The 23,698-nt window shown below is 39.2% G+C and overlaps 1 protein-coding gene and 1 long non-coding RNA gene across 8 annotated transcripts in view; both read left to right on the top strand.

Moving 5' to 3' along the window:
* Window positions 1-329: 329 nt before the first annotated feature.
* Window positions 330-23,698, top strand: part of kcc (solute carrier family 12 member kcc) — a 63,649-nt gene continuing 40,280 nt past the window's right edge. For 2 of the 5 annotated variants that reach the window (XM_066734606.1, XM_066734598.1), the window contains exons 1-2: window positions 330-1,458; window positions 10,141-10,188. In XM_066734606.1, coding sequence (XP_066590703.1) covers window positions 1,365-1,458; window positions 10,141-10,188 — 142 coding nt within the window. In that variant the 5' untranslated portion in view covers window positions 330-1,364. Of the gene's footprint in view, window positions 1,459-10,140; window positions 10,189-16,033; window positions 16,126-16,416; window positions 16,882-18,916; window positions 19,217-23,698 lie in introns of those variants that run through there. The other 3 variants (XM_066734633.1, XM_066734629.1, XM_066734621.1) reach the window with 3 other exon arrangements.
* On the top strand, window positions 3,561-6,668 carry LOC136778069 (uncharacterized). Of its 3 annotated transcripts, none has more exons than XR_010823364.1 (3): window positions 3,561-4,437; window positions 4,653-5,109; window positions 5,194-6,668. It is a non-coding gene; the product is annotated as an uncharacterized lncRNA (long non-coding RNA). The 3 variants fall into 3 exon arrangements; XR_010823363.1 differs by having other exon boundaries at window positions 3,561-4,652; window positions 4,752-5,109; XR_010823365.1 differs by having other exon boundaries at window positions 3,561-4,908; window positions 4,991-5,109.

Below are 23,698 nucleotides of genomic sequence, written 5' to 3'. Positions count from 1 at the left end.
AAGCTCCGTTTCCTGCTGCCCTCTATGTCAGGATACTGCAGGTGACCGATGGAGCTCCGTCAGTTGGCATCAGGCATAATTGCTGTAGTTCGCAAACACCCTATTGTACCTTCTCGGCAATATCTACCTTTCGGTGTATTAACAGTATCTGTTCAAGCAGCTGGTCGAGCTCCGTTACATTAACTGAAAGAATTCTAGAACAATTGATCTTTATCCAGCAATACAAACACGTCTAATTATCTATAAATTAAAAAAAATGGCTTGCTGGAAAGACTAAGAATTTTTTAATTTTATGTTACATTTAAATTTCTTGGAATTTAGATTTTTAAATTTCATTTAAACAAAAAACACGAATGTGTTTCGTGGAAGCGATGCACGCACACGTGGTCTGGTTTAGTTTGCGTGCACGAGGAGGCCGACTGACAAGTGGGCGTGCACCATGGGAAGAAGAGGGAGAGAAAGAGAAAGAGAGACAAAGAAACAGATAAAACGCATACAAAGCTCATCTGTTCTTTCATAAAGTTGTGGAAAGTCTAGATAGTCGCATTATTCTCAATGAAGCTCAGGAATCTTTGGAATTTTTGGTGAAAATTTGAGAAAGTAAAGAGAATTAAAGCCAATTTAGCAGACACGTGGTCATTCGTTGAAAAGGTTTGTCGAAAGAGCGGGATGTGTTCTGATTCATCGTACTCCCTCCGAGGGCGCTTCTACTAGGAGTTGACAGATCGTTCGGCGTGTATCGTTTAACTATAACTGGCTTAATGAGAAATAATCTTTGCCGGCTTGTGACATTCGAAAGCCACAAAGCGCTAGTATCACATGGTGCGAGTAAGATAGATAGAAGAGAGAGGGAGAGAGAGAGAGAGCAAGAGAAAGAAAGGACTACTGGGAGAGTAAGAGAAAGAAAATCAGAGTAGTGGGGAGAAAGAGAAACAAATGCAACGTGACTCAACAGAGTGATAGTGAAAGAAGTGAATCGGTAGAGAAAGAAACATTCGCGACTCACGAAGGACAAAGACTTTAGAAGACTCCTTCTGTTGTTTACATACAAGAAGAAAGGATCGCAAGCGAAGCCCGTATAGTTCACGGCCGAGTTATATCTTTATTTCTTTAGGATTTTCAGAGCGGTTTGCGACGCTGGTCGGCGCGCTTCTGATACCGTGCCGGCGAATGGAGCGTGTATTCGCCAATCGCAGTACTGGAAAGTGCAGTGTTGTGACGTGTGGCTAGGCCTGGAACTAAAAGACTGAACGAAGCTTCCTCGAGAGAGCTGACAAGTACAGTGTTTTTGTGAAGGTGTCGCTGCCGGTGGTGTTTAATAGCTTTTAACGTTGCTACTTGCCAGGCAAAACTTGTGCGCAAATATGGAACGATTTAGAGTCACGCCTGCCAATAAAATGTCACCACCCTACGAACAACAAAATTTTCAAGAGCAACAGTCACCGGTGCATGACTACGGTGAGTATTAGTGGGAGAGGTACTGTTTTCATCCTACCACTAATACCCTAAACCGTAAACATTTACGTTTCATTCCAGCGAATCATGAAGTTCCTTTCGTAATTCCTTCCGTGCCTTTATTTTACATTTAAACGCTCTTAACAATCGTTAGCTTTAACCGAGTTTCAGTAATTTCATTAGAATTAAGTTAATGAGCTGTTACCAATTTGTCAACATTGACAGAATAACACAGCATTCAAAAGAGGCTTCAGCACGCTAAATTCGTTCTCAGCTGTAAGTAATGTAATTTAGCTAAGAATATTTAATGATATGCAAAGTCTGCGCTCCGTTCAACGGAGAATGATACGATTTATGCACTGAAGTAATCGATAAGAGAGAAAGCAAAGGGTAAAGGGTTAATTGGTTATTGATCGAGCTTCATACCGATCTTAGATGGAAATGGTATTTTTGACTCGATCCAATCTCTTCTTGTCGTGGCACGACAAGAAAATTGAATAAGAAGTATCAAGATTAAAGTTGATTGGCTGGTAATAACCAGTTTCAGCTTCAGGGTCGTAATAATCGATTATTCGACTGACGTGAAAATTCGGCAGCGTCGCATCCCAAGCGATATAAATCGTGACGCACATACACATCATGCATATGTGCATTTATTGGGTTCCAATAATTTCAAGCGACACAGGAAAGTTTGTGAACTATGATCGAATTTTTTTTCATTCGTCGATGACAGTAAAATATGTCGAATATGTCGTAGCAAATTCAATTTGCATTCGCATCGCTTAAAAACAATTAAGTTGAATCAAAATAAATCACCTGAAGTAAAAAATAAAACAGGGTTATTTACTTCTTTAGGACATATGTAAAAATAAATCTAAGCAAACGGGCTCGCTCGGATGCAATGAAGATCATAACGCGTGCTTGTAAATAGCTTGTCAAATGGCTTTAAGATGCAACAGGGTAGCTGACAGTAACCGCTTACTGCTCTAGTTGTAATAACCTGAAACTGCCGATATACAAGAGAGCAATACATCATTAGAATCCATCTGCCAATGACAACTGTTCATAATAATGATGAACATGCTAAACCGAATGCTTCTTGGTCGCGCGTAGATTCAATCTAACGCAATATCGTGGTTGCGAACTGTTCAGTTTTTTCATCCACTGACTCATGCAATATTTTTAGGCCCATGCAACCAGCTCTTAAAAGTATTGAATTTATGTCAAAACGACGTCGCGGCAGCTCAACTCATTTTCCTCGGTTTTTCAAGTTTTACCAGTATTTTTATTTTCATATATAATTTATAAATCTATCCGATATTCAGGATTATGGAGACCGATCTATGAACTTGTAACCGGATTTAATGATTAGCCTTGAACCTTATTTTAAGATGCGGATTACATAGTATAAATTGTGTTTGTTGAAGGATTCGTAAAAAATGATCGCAACGTACACATCGATTATTATATATATATATATATATATATATATACATATATATACATATATCATATTGATGCTTTCCTCGTCATCTTACTTCAATTACCCAATAAAATTTCTCAGTCTGCATTGATTTTATTATCGCATTTTCCAAAAAAAGCCTGTAGAGGCTCTCAGGTCAGATTGTAACCACAACATTCGATTACGCGGCCAACGGTGCTAGAGAAACCAAGAAATATTTTCACTAGAAAATAAACTTTACTTCGTCTACCCTTAGAAATTCAAGCGGGGATACAAGTTCTCGCTCCTCTACATTACTGGCTGGGATTAGCTAAGTTTCCTTGTAAGGCTTCTATCAGCTTTATACCTGAAAGTTTCACGAAACGAGACATCCTGATTTACTAGACCGAAATAAAATTCTCAACAAAGGGTGGAATTAAGCAAACTCTCGACTACCGTCCTTTTTGCGTAAATTTCGTTTTTACATCCATAAGATGGATGATGTCGCGCATCTGGCGAGGTAACAAAAACTTGGTCATTTTACGGAAGTAAACATAGATGGTAAAAGAAACGTAGTAATGGAGTATATATACTGTATTCTTGATGAGGACCTTTATAGCTGGAGTTTGAGAAAGCTAACTTGGGGGCAGCTGCATCCTAGCCCAGTAGCTACAAAGGTCGGTGTGGCAGAGGTCGATAATCGCACCCCTTTTCGTCCCCTCCCGCTGTACACGCGTTAAGCTTGTGCTCTTCCCCAGGCTTCCCCCTGCCAACTGCCAATGGTTTGAAATTTCCCCTCTCCTTCACCTGTGGCGTAGCGCGACGCTTTTACCGATACGTCTGGATACGTCCCACGATATGCATACCACAGTTCACTGTAAGCAAACCAGCACTCTTTCGACTGATAAAAATGCAAACGCACACATACCCATTCCTTCCTCCTTACTTCGTGCAGTATTGTATCTAAATGTGGGAGAAAGCGACTTGATCAGTGGCGACACATTCATACATACATTTATAAGCAAACACTGCTGTTTGCTTGATAATGCATGCATGAGTTGACTGAAATCGATTTGGGTAGCTCTGCCATTAAACGCGTCATGTAACTCAAGTTACGAGCCGAGCAAAGGTCTGATTGGTCCGGATTGCCATTTGCTACATACATAACCTAATAAGCTTCTGTTGATCTGGCAAAATCTAAGCGTTCGTAGATTATACATATGGGTGGAAGAAAACGGATCCGAGATTGGTGGCGCCATCGACGCGCGTCAGGCGAACTATAAACAAGAAAAGCCCTTTTTTACCCGTCTAGGAAATTGCCTACTGGTCCTTGGTTCGAGAATTAAGCAGGCTGACTGGGACCCATAATAAAAGCGATGAAAGTCTCGCGCTAAGTGCTCAGAGTGGGTTGGTACTGAAAGAGCGTAATTAGCCAGCTCTTATCGCGATGGTCCGTATTTTGGTATAATGCATGTTTCTTACACGATCAGCTGTTTGCAAAAGCCCCTACAGTCCCTTCAGAGAGTTTGCGATTCGGAAACGTACGTACAGCCGATAATTAATGCCAGTATTGTCAGTGTCATCTGAACGATACTGTTCGCGGAATTTATTGACGAACGCATTCTTTCATTTCAAAAGTTTCAGTCTCGTCGCTTCGAGCACAACATTCTCCCCGTTTAAAACTAACGAGCTATCATTAAAAACGTTGCAGCCATTATTTTTGTTGCTCTTCGTCTGTTCAACGTTCTTTTTTTAGGTTAGAATAAAATTGCTGCTTCGATTCCGCATCGATTCCAGGGCCCGTGGGCTACTGCTAATATTCATCACTCCACCTAACTTCAATTAAATGTTCCAGCCGGAATTACCGTACCGTTCGCCCAAACGATTATCGCAATATATTAGTACAGCCTTTTGATGGAAGAGGCGAGCTTTTTCACAAGCTTCGATCTCCGAGTGGTAATGTTGGTTGTGTTACAATGAAAACAATGGAATTACACCTTTCAAACGAAGTGGTCCGATAAATTACATCCTGTTCGTGACTGAGCGAGCTTTAAATCTGAGTATTTTTCTTTTGTTTTTATTTCTTTTTTGCAGAAGGCAGAGGTTGGAAAAAAGTGGAGGCATAAGATAAATCTGGTTCAAGACTCGAGGTGCATTCCGAGGAAATGCGAGAGATCCCTGTGGTAAGAGCCCTCTAACAGTCTGGTCTCGAGGTAAATGAGACGGATTTCAGAATCTCTTTGCATCCAGAATTGCTGGCGAAATTGTTGTTTGAACCTACACATTTTCGCTTCCAGCTACTAGCGATCTTTCATGATTATACTATCTGGCAGTTCGCCAACAAGCTGGTGCCTACGTTTGTCAACAGAGAGTTACGTCAACGCACTATCAACGCACGAAGCATTAAGAGTATTTTTAGGATTTCTTCTTACAAAAAAATCCTAAGAAAAATCATTGGACCAAATTACAAATACTCCTGAAAACCGTGTAGTTTCGAACACGAACATTGAATATCGATTGTCATGTAAATTGGCAACCTTGATTTGTACAGTCTCCGTGGAACCGAATACTTGACATCAATTTCCAAATGGCTGAAAATAAAAGACCAGCAGTCTCACCTATCTGAATTTTAAAATATGATTCAGAGCTCCATTTAAATCGTCAGTCACTTCTTGTTCGTCATGCGATTATTGGAAAATGAAAAAATCCTTAATAATAATTAATAGACAAAACGTAAAAATGAGTTTTAGCGTTAATTAAAATTCTACCGCTGTTCTTCATTACAGCATTGAGGGTTAATAATATTATACTATATTCCTACAACTACACGGCTCTCATAAATATTGATGCTCTTTTCCTGATTCGAACTTAGATTTGCGGGCATACTTTAATCAGGAATTTCTTACTGGAAATTCCACAAAAGTATCCCGACAATTTTCCTCTCTATAAAATTCTCTCGTAGTTATATATAATAATAATTGACTCAGCAAGGTCTGTAATTAAAATTTGTCTTATCATTTGCTTCGCCTAATGCTATTCCTCCTTTATTCGATGCTTTATTTAAGCATTTCTTTCTCCCTCACCTATTATTGCCCCCTCTCCCCTATATAGTTATACTAACAATAGAAATTCAACGTTTATCGATTCTCCAATGACAAATTCACGATTGTTCGGCAGAGACAGAAACTTATAGACCATTGACAGCCTTACATACAAATTTTACTTGCCATTTTCAGTCAAGTCTATATAACAGCGCTCTTTATCAATCAGGCTGAGTTCGTGAATGGTCAATTTTGTTATATGAGATCAATGAATAAAAATATTCGGTAAAACACATATATATACATACATACGGGTTGGTATTGTGTACACGCGAGCAATGCGTTAATATTATCTCATAGAAGGAGTTACTTTTGAACAAACAACTGATTAGAGTGCTACGATTACAAACGGTTACGTCGCCTCTAAGGCGAGAGAGCGTTGGACGCAAAAATCCAGTCGGTTGAATCATCCCAATAATATTTACAATCCGAGCCACTTTAACCAGATCATTCCAGGAGTGTCAATGAAAACAACAGCGTCGTAATTGAACCAATAATAAAACCGTTTCTGTTGCCAGGCGTTTCAAACATCTCTTATTATACTTTAATCTTTTTACCGTCAATTCCTCCGGTATCGTTCTGATACAGCTGCAACCAGACATCAATTTTACCACTTAACAAAGCAAATTAATTGTAACACGATAAACATTTGGCAATAAATAAATTTTCAAAAATCCAATAAGAGTTTTCATTTTAGAAATTGTCTTTCACGCTTTTCACGAGTCCGATGACTTTACTAAGGAAACGACGGCTCGGCACTCACTGATGGGAGATGTACGATTGTCGGAGAGGGAAGTTTGGAACAAAGTTGGAGAGCGGTGACACGTTCAATCGAATAGTTATAGAGGAACGCATCAGTGTGGAATTCGTGTCAGCCTCTGGAACAGACGCTGGGTCCAAGTCGATATAGTCGTTCGTTCGTTCGATCGATAAAATACATCCTTTGGATTATGGCAGCATGCAGGATTTTTTGGTGAAAGCACCTTTTGTAATATTTCTGAGAGCATCGGGGGATGCTGAAGATAAATGATGAGACGGAGAATCTCTGATTGGGGGGGAGTAAATTGAAAGACTGAATGCGAGCAAATTGAGCATAATCTTGGCTAATGCGAGTTGGCATTAGTGGTCGGAATTTCTCAGAGTTAGAAAAAGGACCTTGGATGCGTAAAAGCAGCAGACTCTCTCCTCGTCCTTGCGCATTCAGCCTGTATATAGGGTTCAGCTGGAAGGAAGAGGTATACCGTGTAATCTGGAGAATCAAGAAGACATCGGCGAGCTGCAAAGCAATCAAATTGGAGCAGATCTTTCCTTACGAGTGTGCTATATGTATCAAAATATATAGCTTCGAATGAACTTGAATTCTAAACCTTGGTATTTCTGCAGAGTTCTGTGAATGTGTAACACGAAATTAATTATTTCTTCCTGTAACCTTGAAAATGAAAAAATGATGCAGCTATACAGGGTGTATCGTACTAAATGCATGATGAAGCATGGATGTGATAATTTATATTTGTCATTGGTTACTTTTTTAAGCGCCCTTTCTATTTGTATTTTAAAATATTGTAAATAAAAAATTGTTTATCTGTTACAATATCCGAGAAAACGAGTTCTTACGACCAGGCTCTACTGTACTTTCACTTGTAAAACCTGTATAATAGTAAAAATAGAATTTTAAAATCCGATTGAGCTAAGAAAATTGATTTGAGAGAGGATAGATTTTTAAGTGTTGGAAATTTCGCGGCTTGTCGAGGAAAGATGCAAAGAAAATCCTGGAAGAAATTGGTGCGTCACGTACCGGTTTCATCCACTTACAATTGGCGAGAGATCCGTGTCGAATTAGAGTCCCGCTTGATTCTCTGAAAGTTACCAGCGTGCACGCGCCGTTCCCGCCATTCTCATTTGCCCAATGTCGCACTGCCCTTTGATTTCGCAAATTACAAACTTGCCTCCTTTCGATGCACCGCGCGTTTCTCTCCTCCTTCTCGTTAGAAAACCCTGCAATAGCAACGAACCAGAACTCCAAGTTTCATCATAAACCGCTACATCCTTCATCCTTAAATTAACCAGCCAATCTCTATCTTCGCCTGCAGTAAACTGTCGACTCTGCGATAATTTTGCCATATTTTTCTCGTAAAATTTCCCCTCTTGCGAAATAATTAAGGGATGATTGAAAACCATACCACCCCCTCTCCTTTGTATATTTTGATCATGTCATCTTCTTGGAAACTCTGCTCTTATTATTATCTCATTTGACGTTAAACATTCAAAATAAGTAATGTAAAATAAATCAATAATACAGTACATAAGTTTTGTGCAAGTTTTATTAATCCACTTGGATTATTCATGTAAGGGAAGAAATATCTTAAAAGAGACTATATATCAAAGGCTAAGACGGTTTATAAATCCCAATTTCATTTGCTCTCTTTTCTTTGTCCTAATTTGCAATATCGATTATTCGTATCACTTGGCGATTGCAAGGATTGCAAAGCTTATAAATATGCATTCAATTTTATTCCTAATTCCTTAATGCATTCGGAATGGAGAAATTATTATGAAAATTATGAGGGGCTGTAGTGCAGTAGTCAACGGGAGAGAGAGAGAGAGAGAGAGAGAGAGAGAGAGAGAGGGTGAGCAGGGAAACGTAAGATAATCAGTTTAAAAATTGATGGTAAGCAAAATACAGTATTCGTTGATTCCCAGCTTTTGCTCACCATCAGCAAACTGTATTAAACTTCGTGGCTCTGGAGGGATCCTTATCAGTTTTCCGAACGTTGAATAACGACTGCTCCAGATCACTCGACCAAGAAAAGACACTGGCAAGATTTACTGTTCAATGCATCGCACGATCGTCCCCACTTGACAAAAGAGAAATTTCTTGATAGTAGAATTCTCGAAAAATAATATTTCAAACTCTTCACAAATCGATACTTTAAGGCAATTTTTAATTCTCATTCTGAATATCCCATTTATCTTGCAAACTTTTCACCAATGGATGGTTTATATAAAATAATCTCAATGTCATTATATTGTATTAAATCGAGTGGTTTCTTAATTGGATCGGTTTAATTTCCCTCTCGAAAAATAATTTTAAAAACTCTTCGTCACAAATCGATATTTTAAAGCAATTTGTAATTCTCATTTGGAATACCATTTTTCTTACGAACCTTGCACCACTAGACAGTTTATATTAAATAATCGCAATGCCATTATTATATTAAATCGAGTGATTCCTTAATTGGGTCGGTTTCATTTCAATGGACAAATCCACAAATTTAATTATAACACCCACAGTGCCAGCCGATTGTCCATCGATCTCCACTGTATTTTCCAAATAGTTTCGGGGAGGGAAATTTCTCGATGACTTATGTGGGACATTCTGCACTAGTTTATGAAGCAAGGGGTGGGGGGATGAAAAACTAGGTACCCTAAAAATTTGGCAGCTCAAGTGTCAAGCATTTTCAATATTCGTCACTGCAGCTGGAGTGTCAAAAAAATTATGCAACATTGTGGCAATATACACACGTACGACAAACGACATATGTATACATATATATATGAAACATAATGAATGTTTCATGGAGGTGAGAAAGTTGGGTAAGTAAAAAGTTGTAGTTTTTCCAAGTTTCTTCGCTAAGAATTAGGAAAGTGTTTGTTGATGAAGTGTATTGCATAATATATTTATATATGCATTTGCTTAGTATATATTTATAGTTGATGGTTTAAGGCGCATCGATGAGTGCACATTTCACTGGGAGGGTTTCATCGACCTATCGGGGTGCAGAAGTTAAGCTATACACGGGCGCGTCAGCAGCTCTTCGCTCTTGTCGAGGCCTTTTTCTGCGTTTCACCCACATTCACCCCTACCACCTCACATCTCCCCACACACACACACGTGCACATTCTTTACATGGCTCTTTCAAGGCCTTGCTTCATCCACTACAGATCGCCACTTGCCCTATACGCACCTCGATTTTCAACCCTTATATAAAAAAAGCATAATTGCAAAGAAACCCACGTGAGAGAACGTTTATAATTTTGCTATAGTAAATTATCAATATTAAATTTTATAGCGATAATATAATTCGGTATATAATATCAGTGAATTTTAATTTGTTAATTATCCTACCTATATCTTTCTTGCAGATGCAGTCAATGGAACTCAGCTGGAACTTCTCGTCGCTTCCAAATCTTGTGAGTGATAAGAAAGAAAAATTATTATATTCGCACACAGTCGCGCGTCCGACAGTTCTTGCAGCGTTCTGTTTTTGGAAATAAAGAAACTGAAATTAAATAGAAAACTTTTGATAGTTATATACATATATATATATATATCTTACAGGGAGAGAAGTGAAATTTTGCGAATATCACGGCTTTGAGACCACGTGACTTCCGGTTGCACCGGCGATGAGTCGCATCTGACCCGAATCACCGATTGTTGTTCAGTCGTCGTTGACGATAAATTGGCGCGCGTCGGTTTTGTACCCTCGACCCAGTTTCTTCTTCTTTTTTATCTTCTTTAAAATCAACTTCCCTCCAATTTTTAACCCCCCTCTCGCGGATAGACTTAAAGCTCAAAAATTTAACAATTTTTAGTTAATTGGATGGAGGAAATTACGAATGTTTATTAATAATTTTATACATGTTACCTATATATATGACGATGAAAAATAGATAAAACGATAGGTCCTTTACGAAGGCGTATTATAATTTTAAAACTGCAGTCTTTGTTTTTTTTTTATCAGAAATTCCTCTCTTGCTATGATATTTTACTTATTGGAGCAAAGTGCATTCTTATGCCCCGTTGGATAATACGTGCGGGGCTGACTTCCTGCTTTCTTGCCTCTTTCCAAAAGTCCTTTGACATTTCGACCAAGCATCACGATAAAAGCAACGTATAAGTTTGTTTGCATAGCGCGACATTTCAGCTCGCCCTCTTCTCTTCCTCTTCTTCCCCGATTCCATCGTCATTTTGATAAATTGCATCGAAGCTTATCGCGTAATCGACTGCCCACCGAACATCCAATTGCATCAACGTTAATCGTGAAATTTTTATCGCTTTCTCTAAGCTATAAAAAAGTGAAAGAGGTAAAACTTTGTTGGAAAATACTTCCTCGTAAATTTTGAATTACGTTACAAGGACTTTGCTCATCAGGCTGATAAAAGATACTGAATGCACCGGACAATGTTGTTAATAATTTATAAGGACGTCAAAAGATACTGATCCAATTTTCTGCAGCCATGTTATATATAATTATTCATAATTACGAGTAACGACATGTACCGTAAATGTACCGTTTATGGAGGCTATGAATGACCCAGTGAAATGGAGCGGAACAGTCCTGCACAGCCATCCTTAGTTCCAGTGCGATAATTTCATATCGAGTAGAAACCCGCGTTAATCGTTGGAGTATAAAATCTGACAATTAATCGAATAATTGCTATAATAATTGAATTAATCAAGCATTATTTATCGTTTGATCGGGGGATATGTTACAGGTTGAATGAATCTTGAAATTTTATTAGCTTGATTCGTTACCAGGCTTGTTTCGAGAGAATGTTCTCTTTTTAGAGACAGAAAGAGAAAGAGAAAGAAAGTCTAGCCTGAGAAGAAAGACAAAGAGACAAAGCGAGGAAACCTCTGTCCTCGAGCAGTGAACCACGACACCACTCACCGAATTAAATTTTCTCCAACAAAATTAAGCCTCCAGTCCAAGCAGCAAAATTAAATCTACCAATCACAAATTCCATCCTTTCACAAATTTAAATCGTATCCTCCAATAATTTCAACTTTCGCATTATTCATCTCCCATCCTTCGTTAATTTCACCTTGGTAATTATTTTTCATTTAATCACTAATTTATGAGAAAATTCGTGTCGTGTTTAATCACGTCTCGACTGAGTATTACCTTGGTAGAGAAACAAGGAAAAAAGAAAAAGATGTCATCCGCATAAATTTCTACGGTCGTGTTTATTAAAGCTGGAGAGGGTTGACAAAGCAATGAAAATAATTCTCGGGGTGTAGTAGGAGGGGGGAGGGGGCTAATTGGGGCTGCTCGTTAAAATTTCACGGAGACCGTGCGGCAAAGATAACTGTGACTCGTCGAGGGGAAAGTTCACTGTCTCGGTGAATTTTTGGAGGAGATTAAAGTGACGGGGTTGAGATGTGGGAAGAATGGTGGTCGGAGCGAATGCAGATTTTAAGCATAGTTAAGGTTAGAGGAGGGGGTAGGGGGAATTGGAGGGAGAGGAGTAGAGCACGCAACGAATACCCTAGACCTTCGTGCTTCACTTATGCTATAAGACAGTCTTTATCGTTTTCATCTTCGCTTGATGAAATATGCGGGTGCGATCCTCTTTCTAATTTCGGATCATCCGTAACCTTCTAAAATCCAAGGGTCGATCAAGGGTTTCTCTTGCTTCGGAAAATTCATTTTTCTTCAAGACTTATCTCGCCACAATCTCCCTTGAAATATTTCATTAAAATTGAATTTTTCGTGCTATTTTAACCTTTCGTCCTATAATTATTTTTTCATGCAACTCTGGTATACAGCAGGTTGAATTTCTGAAGATATTCCAGTTGGAAGGGTTGCTGGAAGGGGGATGAGACATTTTCCATGTGGCGTGACGCTTATAAACGATTGCGGGGCTTGGAAGGTGCAGGTATGACTGGGGATCGAATGGGACTAGTGGGGGTTGAAAGGTATATCGGTGGGGATGTGGATTGCATGCTGCCGGCCAGTTAACAATCGAGGCCTCTGCATTTATGAATAAGGCTGCACACTAAGGTCACAGACAATGAACCTCGGCCCAGTTCAGGGCCTTGCAGTGTCACGTGACTGACACGACGCCAGAAAAAACAAAACAGCTCGATGTGGGCGGGTGGCCGGCCTCTCTTCCTCTTAACCAATGTAATAAATTGTGTAATAAAAAACTATCGCACGCGAGAGTCTGGTGGAAACTTTGGGAAATTATAATTCGCTGCTAACTCGTTGGAAATTAAAAATTTCTGGCAGCAACACACTCGCGGTAGCTTTTATATTAAATAATTATTTCTTCTCTAATTACGTAAATTTGTTCCATGTTAAATTTATTAGAAAATCAACAGTCAGCTTGATTTATTAATATCCCAGGGATGCAAGGGACCATAATAACCTGGTTATTATATGATTCTCCAATGGAAAACTACAGGATTATACAATTTCAGATTCATGATTATTAGTGAATTTTCCTGCCTGCAGATCTTTACAGTATTTCTGTATATTCTCTCTTTATGTGCTTGTATGTGTGTTTAACGTATTATAGACTCAAAGGCTTCTATTGTTCACATGCATCATCAGTTTATTCGTGTTTATTGTGTATAGTTAGCTGTCTAACGCGACTAGAGCCGCTTCAAAGAGGAATTTCATGTTTCGTATTATAAACTAGACTAGAACTTGAAAAAATTCTAAATTCGTATTAGCCTAAATTTCCCTTTTCAAACGTACCAGAGTAATCGGGGCACCGACAGCAAAAGCAGAGTAATACACGAATTTAGAATATTCACAAATCGATTATACTAGGCCATAGAAGCTTTCCGACTAAAAATGAAGACAGCTGATTTTTTAAATAATTTTTAATACTTAACTCAATCCATCAAGAAAATCATTCTATTGCTTTATAGAATCTTTTAATTTTATAATGATAATAAAGAATTGTATTTTTAAGATTATTCTGATTTTGTGCAATCAACGTTTTAATTGCGATTTAGGAATTTTATTTCATAGATTCCTTTCAGAGCGCAGGACGATGCAAGAAATAGAGTTACGATAAAAATGATTAATTACAAAAAATTTCTATTTATTTCTCGATACACCCTCCTCCCCCCCCTCGTTTTCATATTAGTAACCATTCGCAAAACACGGTTCATTTTCCAAGCAAAACGAAGTGAAAAGGATTACCAGAAAATTCCGTGACATCCACTTTCGACGAAGCCAACGAGGATTGAAAATCGTTTTCCCGAGAATTGATGAGAGCCGTGAAAAGCCTTTGCCCTCGAAGAGGCTGCACAGCTACCAATGGCCAAAACCTATATGTACTAGACGCCTGCATCCTTGCACCTGCAACAAAATTGATAAAAATTGAATATCTTAACGCGTTTTATGAAAAAATTAATTCCACCCGAAAATAATGGATTTGGTAATTTTTCTCATCGACCGAGGTGCCGGGAGGTGGGAAAGAATTAACCTGAATTTTATCATCATTTGCATTAGTGTGCAATATATGATCGATAGTCGCGCGGGAATAGGTTACATGACGTACTCTTCAGAAATTCCGATATCAGCCAATGATACGCATCGTTTCAGGATCACCTTTAAAAAAAGGAGAAACGAAAATATGAAATTTTATGGGAATTATGAAAAATGCACGAACGGGGCTATTGGTTAAAAAATAAACTCGAAGACAAGCTATATAAGCTGCGAGATTATACAGGATTTTTATGCGATCGATCATGCAGGCCTTAAAATTCTACCTCGCCTTATTATTATATTCCGCGGAAGATCTTGAAGGCGATCGTCGAATGAATTAAAAGCTGCGATCAACGATGAAAACATCAGTCGTCACAGGCAGGATCGATCGTTGAATTAAGTCAGCGGCGAAATTTACACGTTTGCTTTTTTCTCCGTACGTACCATGCACGTGTATGTGGGAGTGTATGCTCGTGAGCAGCTGCACCAAAACGATTTTACGCCCGCCCGATTTGCTCCTTTTGTCACTTTGCCAAACTAATTTCATCACCCTCTGAATATCGAAAATTACCGCTGCAGGCATTATCGTAAAATGCTAAACAAGACGAATACAATTATCCATAACGACGAAGCTTTTCTTTTTGATTCAATAATAATCCCACGCGTTGTAGATCTCGATCTCCGTTCGTTCATAACGACATTAGAAACATCGTTGTTGTATCGATTCGTTGAGACAATACTAACTACGCGTAATGACTGCGATGATTTATGGATCAGTGGTCGAAGGAAAGGGTAGATCCGTTTGGAGCAAGGTTTCTCACTGAGGGAGAGGGGGGGGGGGTGGGCATGCTATATCAGGGCTTGTGTTTTATTCCACGCGGTTCTATGTACTGGAATTCGATATTCCTGGCAGGTCTGCTCGTGTAGTTTGCAGGTACTGACAGAAGTCACGTGATACACGTGATGTCATCCCGAAGTACAGCTATACGTATATGAATCTCACGTTTACACACATCAGCTGCAATCCTGGATATATACTAGTCGCGACCTCGATACCTTGGAGCGTTCAAGGGAGAGGCGAGGGAGAACCGTGTGAAAAATTCACAGCACGTAGGATCAAAATTCTCTAGTGATTCGAGAGAGTGTGCAGGAAATTTATTTTTGGATATCTATGATTTTTCTTCCCTTTATTTGTTTTTTTTTAACAAACTTGGGAGGAAGGGGGTGGATGGCGAGGGTTTATGAGGAGCTTGGTAATCCAAGAGTTGGAAGTGTGCGTGGTCGATTTACAGATAGAAGAACAGAGGAGAGGGATACAGGAATTCTCTAGTGATTCGAGAGAGTGTATAGGAATTTTATTTTTGGATATCTATGGTACGATTTTGCCTTTCTTTATTTGCTTTTTTAAGAAAGTCTCGAGGGAGGGGGTGGATATGGATGAAGGTTGACGAGGGGCTTGGTAATCGAAGAGTTGGAAGCGTGCGTGGTCGATATGCAGAAAGAAGAGAGAGAAGAGAAGAGAAGAGAAGAGGTTCGCAGGCGAAGAGGTCGGGGGTGGCGGAGCAAAGTGGGGGAGGGGGGGGGGGGGGGTTGGGGTGCTGTAAGTGTGTCTAACGGGCGAACGAAGGGTGAAGCTGCTGGTGGGGTGGCTTTTAGTGGGCGGCACTGGCGGAGTAGCTACACTGCTAGGTAGATAGATAGGCTGGAGAAGGTGGTAGTAGGTGCGCACCCTACGCGGATACCAGGTGAGTGGGGCAGAACCCTCTGGCCTGCCGAGTAAAACGCGAAAACCACTCGTGCTTCGGTCTCCTGCCTGCCTGCCCGCTCGTCTGCCGTTCTTTGCCTCTGCCAACAGAATCTCTCACCTGATTTCATCCCTCTCACCCTTCGCGGCTCACCCGAGGTATCATTGCCCCGAACAACCCCCTTCCGCACTTCCACCCCCCACCCCTTACACACACTCCCTCCTTATTTTTCTTTCCAACCGGTTTATTATTATTCCTTTCAATATTTACACTGGTTCCTCGTTGAATTCTCGACCCATTCTTCGCGCGTTTCACCCTCCCAATTACGTCACGAGACATTTATCCTTTCACGTTCGTTATTTCAGCCCTACGCTAAAACCCTCATTAAATATTTCTTTCCTCCAAAAAAAAAACGAAACAAAAGGGGGATTTTTGTATTCCAGCCTCCTCTCCTTTCCTATAGATCCACTATTTCACCCTGTGATTAATATCTTTCCTCACCCTACATCTCCAACAGTGTTTGTGTATTATATACACAAGGATCTCGGATGTCCAGTGCAGTGTACTTCGCGTTGATCGTTATCTCGTTGTTTTTTATGCTTTATTAATTCTTTACTGGCGAGGAAATCTTGTCGATTCGAGAGGCGTAGCCGCGAGTAAGGACATTTTCGATCCTAGAGAATTCAACTCGCGCCTCTAATATTTACTTTTCAATTGATTATTCTATGTTTATTTTCCACGATTCTCTATTAAATATTTATTTTCCCTAAAAAATTGAATTTTTATATTCCAACCTTCTCTCGTTTCCTATAACTCCTCTATTTTACCCTGTGATTTTAATATCTATCTTCACTCAATATCTCCAGCAGTATTTGTGTATTATATACACAAGGATCTCGAATATCCAGTGCAGTGTACTCAGCGTTGATTTTTATCTCGCTGCTATTTATGCTTTATTAATTCTTTCCTGAGAAGAAAAGACTCGTCGATTCAAGAGACGCAGTCACGCGTAAGGAAAACTTTGATCCTAGAAAACTCGTCTCGTGACTAATATTTTCTTTCATCCTCGGCCCTTTACAACGAATTCTACTATAACCAGTGATTTTTCGACATTCTTCATTACACATTTATTTCTTCCAAAAAATTACATTCCAGTCTGATTTAATTTCCTGCAGCTCTGCACTATATTACTCTCTCTCTCTCTCTCTCTCTCTCTCTCTATCTGTGATTCATATCTTTCTTCACTCTACATCTCCAGCAGTGTTAGTGCATTATACACACAAGGATCTCGAATATCCAGTGCAGTGTACTTGGCATTGATTTTTCTCTCGCTGCTATTTATGCTCTATTAATAAAATTCTTTGCTGAAGAGGAAGGAGTCTCGCGTCGACCGGAGATAGAGAGAGAGAGAGAGAGAGACGTAGTCGCGCATGGGGACGATTTTGATCCTAGGGAGCTAGACTCGCGGCTAATATTCTCTCTTGTCGCCGTTGGAGGAACGGCGTGCGAGGGAGAAATGATTTTAACCCGGCCGGAATTGAGCGCATTCAGCTCGCCCGGGCGCATAAAGTGGCCAAAACTAATCAACTTGTTGCTGCTGCTGCTGAAAGTTGAATTACGCGGCTTACTAAGTTCCTTCAAGTGGCATTGCTTGGCAACGAATGAAAGCGCGCTGATTAAAAAGGAACGAGTTCCATTGAATCATTCTGGATCATTCGAGAATCTCTGTAATTTATTTATAACCGTTTTCCTATATTTTCTCAGGGGTATATTAAATTAGAAAATTACTCGCGTACCTACTAATGGAAAATGAAAGATGAAAATTAAAAGATGCAGGATCGGCCTAAATATATACGCGGCACGCGATGATAACACCAATGCACTCTCGTGACTAATATTAGCCTTATCTAACCATTAATAATTCAATTTGGCAAGCGTGAAAGCAAAAGCTAATCTTCTTCCTCTTATTATAGAAATATTTAAGTGTCTCGTATATATTCTCTAAAGGTTTATTCTTCTTACCCAGCGAGAACTGGATATATATATATATATATATTTAGTTATAAGATTAAAGGAGGGAGATAAAAAATTCCAACTACAATTTTCATTGGTTCCTTTTGTTTAATTTATTTATTATATGACGATTATGTATACCTGATGGCGTTGGCTCAGCATTTCTAGTGCACGACGGCTTTTTACACGTGGAAAAGGGGGAAGGGGGAATTAAAAATCGATCAAGTGCGTGGGAGATCGAATAGCTTCCTTCGATCAGTAGGAAACGTATCGTGCGTAGAAAAGACGACACGTAGCGCGTCACGTTTGACCCGAATACTCACTGACTCCTGTGCTCTTCGAGTTTTTCCCAACCGATCGAACTTCCAACTGACTGATCGGTTTCGTTGAACCTTGAATTCTACCACATCCCCTTTCATCTTTTCTTTTATTCGCTCAACTCGCAATAATTTTCATATCTCTGTACACAGGAGCATTGCGTTTCTTTGATAATTTTCTCTTCCGCATCGATCCGATCGTAGTTCGATGAGGATCGAATGCAATATCGTGCAGTGATTGGAATGAAATTATTCCGGGAGAGCCAGATTGACCCAATCTCGTCAAGTTTTCCAACCATCTGAAACTTTTTTCATAAGGTCTGGTAAAAAATATGTATTAGAGTAGAGTGCAGGAAAGCTGGGTGTAAATTAAAGGATAAATATCAGTTGGCAGAGGTAAACCAGATCGATTACAAATTGAAAATTACAAGTTTCGCAGGAAACTAATGAAATCGTTCAGAATTAGCCAGATATCGGTTGAATCTCCGTGCTTTATCATCAAGTTTCTCGGTGCTTCGAGAAAATTGTTCTTCCATTAAAGATAATTATACCTCTCCCTCTTTGCCAGAGGCTCGCTCCTATAGCAAAAACCTCCCCAAGGAAAAACCTTTTTTTTTAGTATTACCACAGTATCCTTGTCTCAACGAAAAATGATCAGTCGTTGATTGATCCCCCGAGGAATATCGGAGTGCTAAAAATTTCAGGAGGATATTTCCTGTGCGAATTATATTTCTGTTTTTCCAAGGATACTTTGCTGTGATTGTGGCAAAAAGTGAGGATTTACAAATCGATCGGTAGTCTTTTTTGTGGATGTTGGTACCTGCGTTTGATATTTCCTGGTGAAAATCTTGCGAGTTGGAAATGAGTGTTTCCGGTGCGATTCCGTTGATCCTGGTGAAGAACGAGGACCTCCTCGAAGGCAAGTATATTCATACGTATATTATTCGTTTATTACGCTGGAGAAAAAGTTATGAAGGATCTGTATTATTACTCATGTTTTATTACTCGCATATTGGATCAAACCCAGAGAAATAAGGGAATAGAGGGAATGACCGATTATTTATCTCTATATTCTGCTCGTTGCATGGAAGGAACAAGAAATGCAGCGAGTGGGTACATAAATTCATGCATGGGAAAAATCGTTTAAGGCGAATAGAATTTTGATAAATAAATGTATGGAATGCTCGAGCAATCCTTTCTAGAATTATAATGAAAATCTCGTAAAGTGCCTGTGTGCTCTCTTCGAATATTATTATTATATAATTTCTACCACAGAGGCAGTTTTTCTTATAGCCAAGCTGTGTGTTGCGCAATAAAAAAAGCACCTGTATAATACGCGATGGAGACAAAAACAAGTGCATATTTCATATGTTTCTGACAGTATATATATAGTATAGCAGAATAATTCAGCTCAGCTCAAGGTTGAAGATTAAATCGCAAATAAGGAACAAATCTAAACTTTGATTAACCTTCGTGCTCTTCACTCCCCCCACCCCCTCCTAGAATTAAACAATTTCCCAACGAAACAGTTCTGCCAATTGATTTTACAAACCAGTCAAGCGAGATAATTTAACGAGTCTGTATGATAAAAGAATGAGAAGAATTTTTTGAATCGATAGGATATATTTTAGGAGAGCCTTGGGTGGGAAGAAAAAATTTTTAAGGGGTTGGCAAATAGAGAGCTGTTCTCGAAGGATAGGCCGAGATCCGCAGCGAGGGGAATTCTCGAAACTTTAATAGGGATGGAACGAGAAAACGAGAAGGGGAGGAAGACACTCGGTGCTTTGAATATTCCCACCTTTTTTCCCAATTACGCCTTAATCTGGTCTGAAACGAGCGCGTTCGCTAACTTTGCTCCCTCTCAAAACGAAAGCTCGACACGCTCTACGAGATTTTTTGATTTCGTGCCAAATGACGTACATTTCGCTCGTATTCGGCTGCAGCTAGCGAGCATTCACCATAACTTGACCTATACGTTACAATGTAGAATTCCATGCCAACTTTTTGACACCCTCTAGAAAGCGCCCTGGGTGAACTTTGTCAATCTAGCTTAAAATAAATTATATTAACATTTTTGGCAGGAAGGATGAAAATCGATTTTAAGCTGTGTGTGTGTGTGTGTGTGTGTTATAAGTATATGCCTGTATCTATAAGGAAATTAAATAATGGCACTCTGCAAAGATGATTTTTTGGCGAGGCAAAGTTAAATTAGCCGTTAAACTGCAGGCGAAGGTGAGTAACTGGTGAGATAAATTGTGAGAATGTATTTATGAGACAAGTTGATAAAGGTGGATCGATCGGATTGAAAGAGAGCAAATAAATGCTTATGGAGTTAGAGTGAGCCAGCAGTTGGCGCGATGGAGTTTATGGGAATTATCAGGTAACGAAGGCAGAATGAAAAGAATCGTGCAAGCTGGGAGTGTCGAGTTCTCGAGGGCGCTCGTAAATATCCGTTGGGAGAGATATAGTCGCTTTTACGGTTTCGTATCTCAATGTTTCCTCGCTGCACTAAATCCGTGTCGCCTTACTTTCTTTCGCTTCAGCAGCCTCCATCAGCTTCTGCAGTCGGCTTTCTACTTGAAAACCATTCGAGCGATTATCGCGCGAGCCGCCAGATAAACCACAATATATATATATATATATATGTATGAAATTCTCCCGACCCCACTAGCAAATCTCACTTTACGAAAATAGCCACTCGAACAAATTTCTCCACAACTCTTGCAAGACCAATCCTTCTAATAATTTTATTTCTCACTCGAGTCGAAAAATAAAACCTGATTTTCCGTCGGTTTGTCCCAAATCAGGACAAAACCAGTTCTAAAAATTCAGTTTTTGACCTGGCTCTCATCTGTTTTTAATTCGAAGATAAACTTTATTTTTCGACTCGGCTAGATCTTCTTTTCATCTATGGTAAATTTAGAAATCGATAATCATTCTTTTAATCAGTTTAATTTTGTTACTTAATTCTTAACGTAATATACTTGGTATAAATAATGGGGATGTTGTATACGCAGCTTCGCTTAATTTTCGGAAGCATGATAAGGGGAAAAGATTGATATGATTTAATTAAACAGTCTGGTTGGGTGTGGCATGCATATATATATATATATATATGGTGGATGAAAGAATATCGTGGATTTCGATTTAGCCTGGGGGAGGGGGAGGGGGTGCAAACGTGGAAAGCCAAGGACAATGGTGGAATTCTGCGAGAAGAAATCCGTGGATTACAACTGTTCATACACTCCTCCCTCCTCCCCCCGAGTGAAAGGAAAATATTCCAGCTCTTGTCCATCCCTGCAAAGCTTCCAAACGCTTCTGCGGAGCTTTCAAATGTTGGAAACAACCGTGCCGCCATCGCGAGGTCAGACTCGAGCTTTTTACTACTTTTAACTTTTAATCCTATCCTCGAACAATTCTATCGATACGACAAGATACAGGAGAGAGATACATCTATACCTTTCTAACATCTACACACACATTAAAAATCACTCGTATATCTCAGCACGTTTTAGCAATTTTTCCTCTCGAGAAAATTGGATCGATGAGATTTATATGTTGCGCAAGAAAAGTTTTTGGTCTCGATCAGAATTATTTTATATCGTTGACGTTTGGCAATAATCGTGAAATTTAAAATTTAGTTATGGTTATATGGCACACGAAAATATTTAAAGTAGTAAAAGTTTGGAAAAAAAGTACAAAAAAATTAACTAATTATATTACATTAAAAATTTCAACGAATATCTCTGAAATTCTCAAAAGTGATTGGCTCATATTTTTAAGCTCATGTCGTATTGTTTTAAGTATTTTTTTAGATCACAGTTTTTATATTATATATTCTGCTGTTACGTACAGATATATAATATATATTAGGGCCGTTACGATCTCGTCCAGTTTGCATGACTTCTCGAATGAAAAGTTCTGGCCGAAAGTGCGAACGTGAGATGAACTTTGGAATTCCGTTGTTAGAGCTTTCGAGCTTAGCTTTTTCAATAGGGAATTAAATTTTGATAAGTTTTAACTCGAGCTTGGGAAATACTCGGTGGCCTACTTGGAGTTTCCTGGCGAGTGCTTTCAATCTTCCCGATATTAATGATCGCTTTGATTAACGAGGAGCTAGCTCTTTAAGGAAATTCAATGACGTATTATCGACATAAAAAAACGAAGCTTTCGAAGTGAGAAAAAAGAACTGTGCAGGTGATACGAGTGTGTAGCGAAACTTTTGATGAAAATGACAAATCGGTGGCTAATGTGTTCAATTGGAAAATCATCCTGATGGGAGATGAAAGTTGAAAATGTACTATATCAGTAGTAGAAATGTGAATTTAAGCGTGTTAAAGAAAGTTCAGATTGTATTGTAAAATCAAGGATACACACAACGCTACGTTGTTTCTGAGGGAAGAAAATATTAAGAATTGCAGGGGATGCGTGTGTAGTGAAACTTTGTATAAAAACGACCAATCAGCGCTAATGGGTTCAATTGGAAAATTATTATGATGAAAAATGAAAGTTGAAAATGTACTGTGTCAGTATTAGAAATGTGAATTTTAGCATTTTAAAAAGAATGTTTATAGATTGTTGGCAAATCAGGGATACATACAACGCTACGTTGCTTTTAAGGGAAGAAAACATTAAGAACGGCAGGGGATGCGAGTGTGTATAGTGAAACTTTGGACAGAAACGACCAATCAGTGCTAATGAGTTTAATTGGAAAATTATCGTGATGAAAAATGAAAGTTGAAAATATACTGTGTCAGTAGTAGAAATGTGAATTAAAGCAAGTTAAAGGGGGTTGAAATTGTAAACTGGAAAATCAGGGATATGGCGCTACGGAGCTTTCGGGCATCGAGTGGAGCAGATATATGTTTAGCCAGCCGCGCGTGACGGGAGGCTAGGCGCCAGTTAAATCGGTCGATCGTTAATCTTAAGCGGCCAACCGTAGAAAATAATTCCGATAGTCGACCTCAACCTTTTCAGCTGTTCCTACCAAATTTAAAGCCACGTGGCATAACCTCAAAAATGCTCCATTCTATTTTTATAACGCGATATTGAACGGGTTCTTTTCTTCTGCTTTTTTTATCATAAGAAATGCGAGTTTTTGTATAACCGAGTGTTAATTAAAAATTCTGTCTTAAGGAAATGAGGGGGTGGTGAGGGAGAACGAGTGGGAGTGGCGTCCTCGAAGGTTTCATTAACGAATTCACCATATCCGGTCCTTCCATTTGCGTCTTTGTGTAATGAGGATTGAAAGGGGGGGGGGGAGGCTGAAGTATGCCTAATTCTCTAGGCGAGAAATCGGTCGAAGAAAAGGAGAAAAGCGAAAGGGAATTGAAAGGGAGAAAAGCCTCCACTTCCGGATAAGCCATTCGAAGACATCTTTCTTTCTTCTCATCCAAACAAA

Source organism: Prorops nasuta, unplaced genomic scaffold (assembly GCF_024137725.1).
Source record: "Prorops nasuta isolate Cenicafe-Biocafe unplaced genomic scaffold, Cenicafe_Pnas_1.2 PNAS00002, whole genome shotgun sequence".
In the NCBI taxonomy this organism is placed as follows: domain Eukaryota; kingdom Metazoa; phylum Arthropoda; class Insecta; order Hymenoptera; family Bethylidae; genus Prorops; species Prorops nasuta.
Note: the sequence above shows the minus strand (reverse complement) of the source record. Positions and strands in the feature narration are given on the sequence as shown.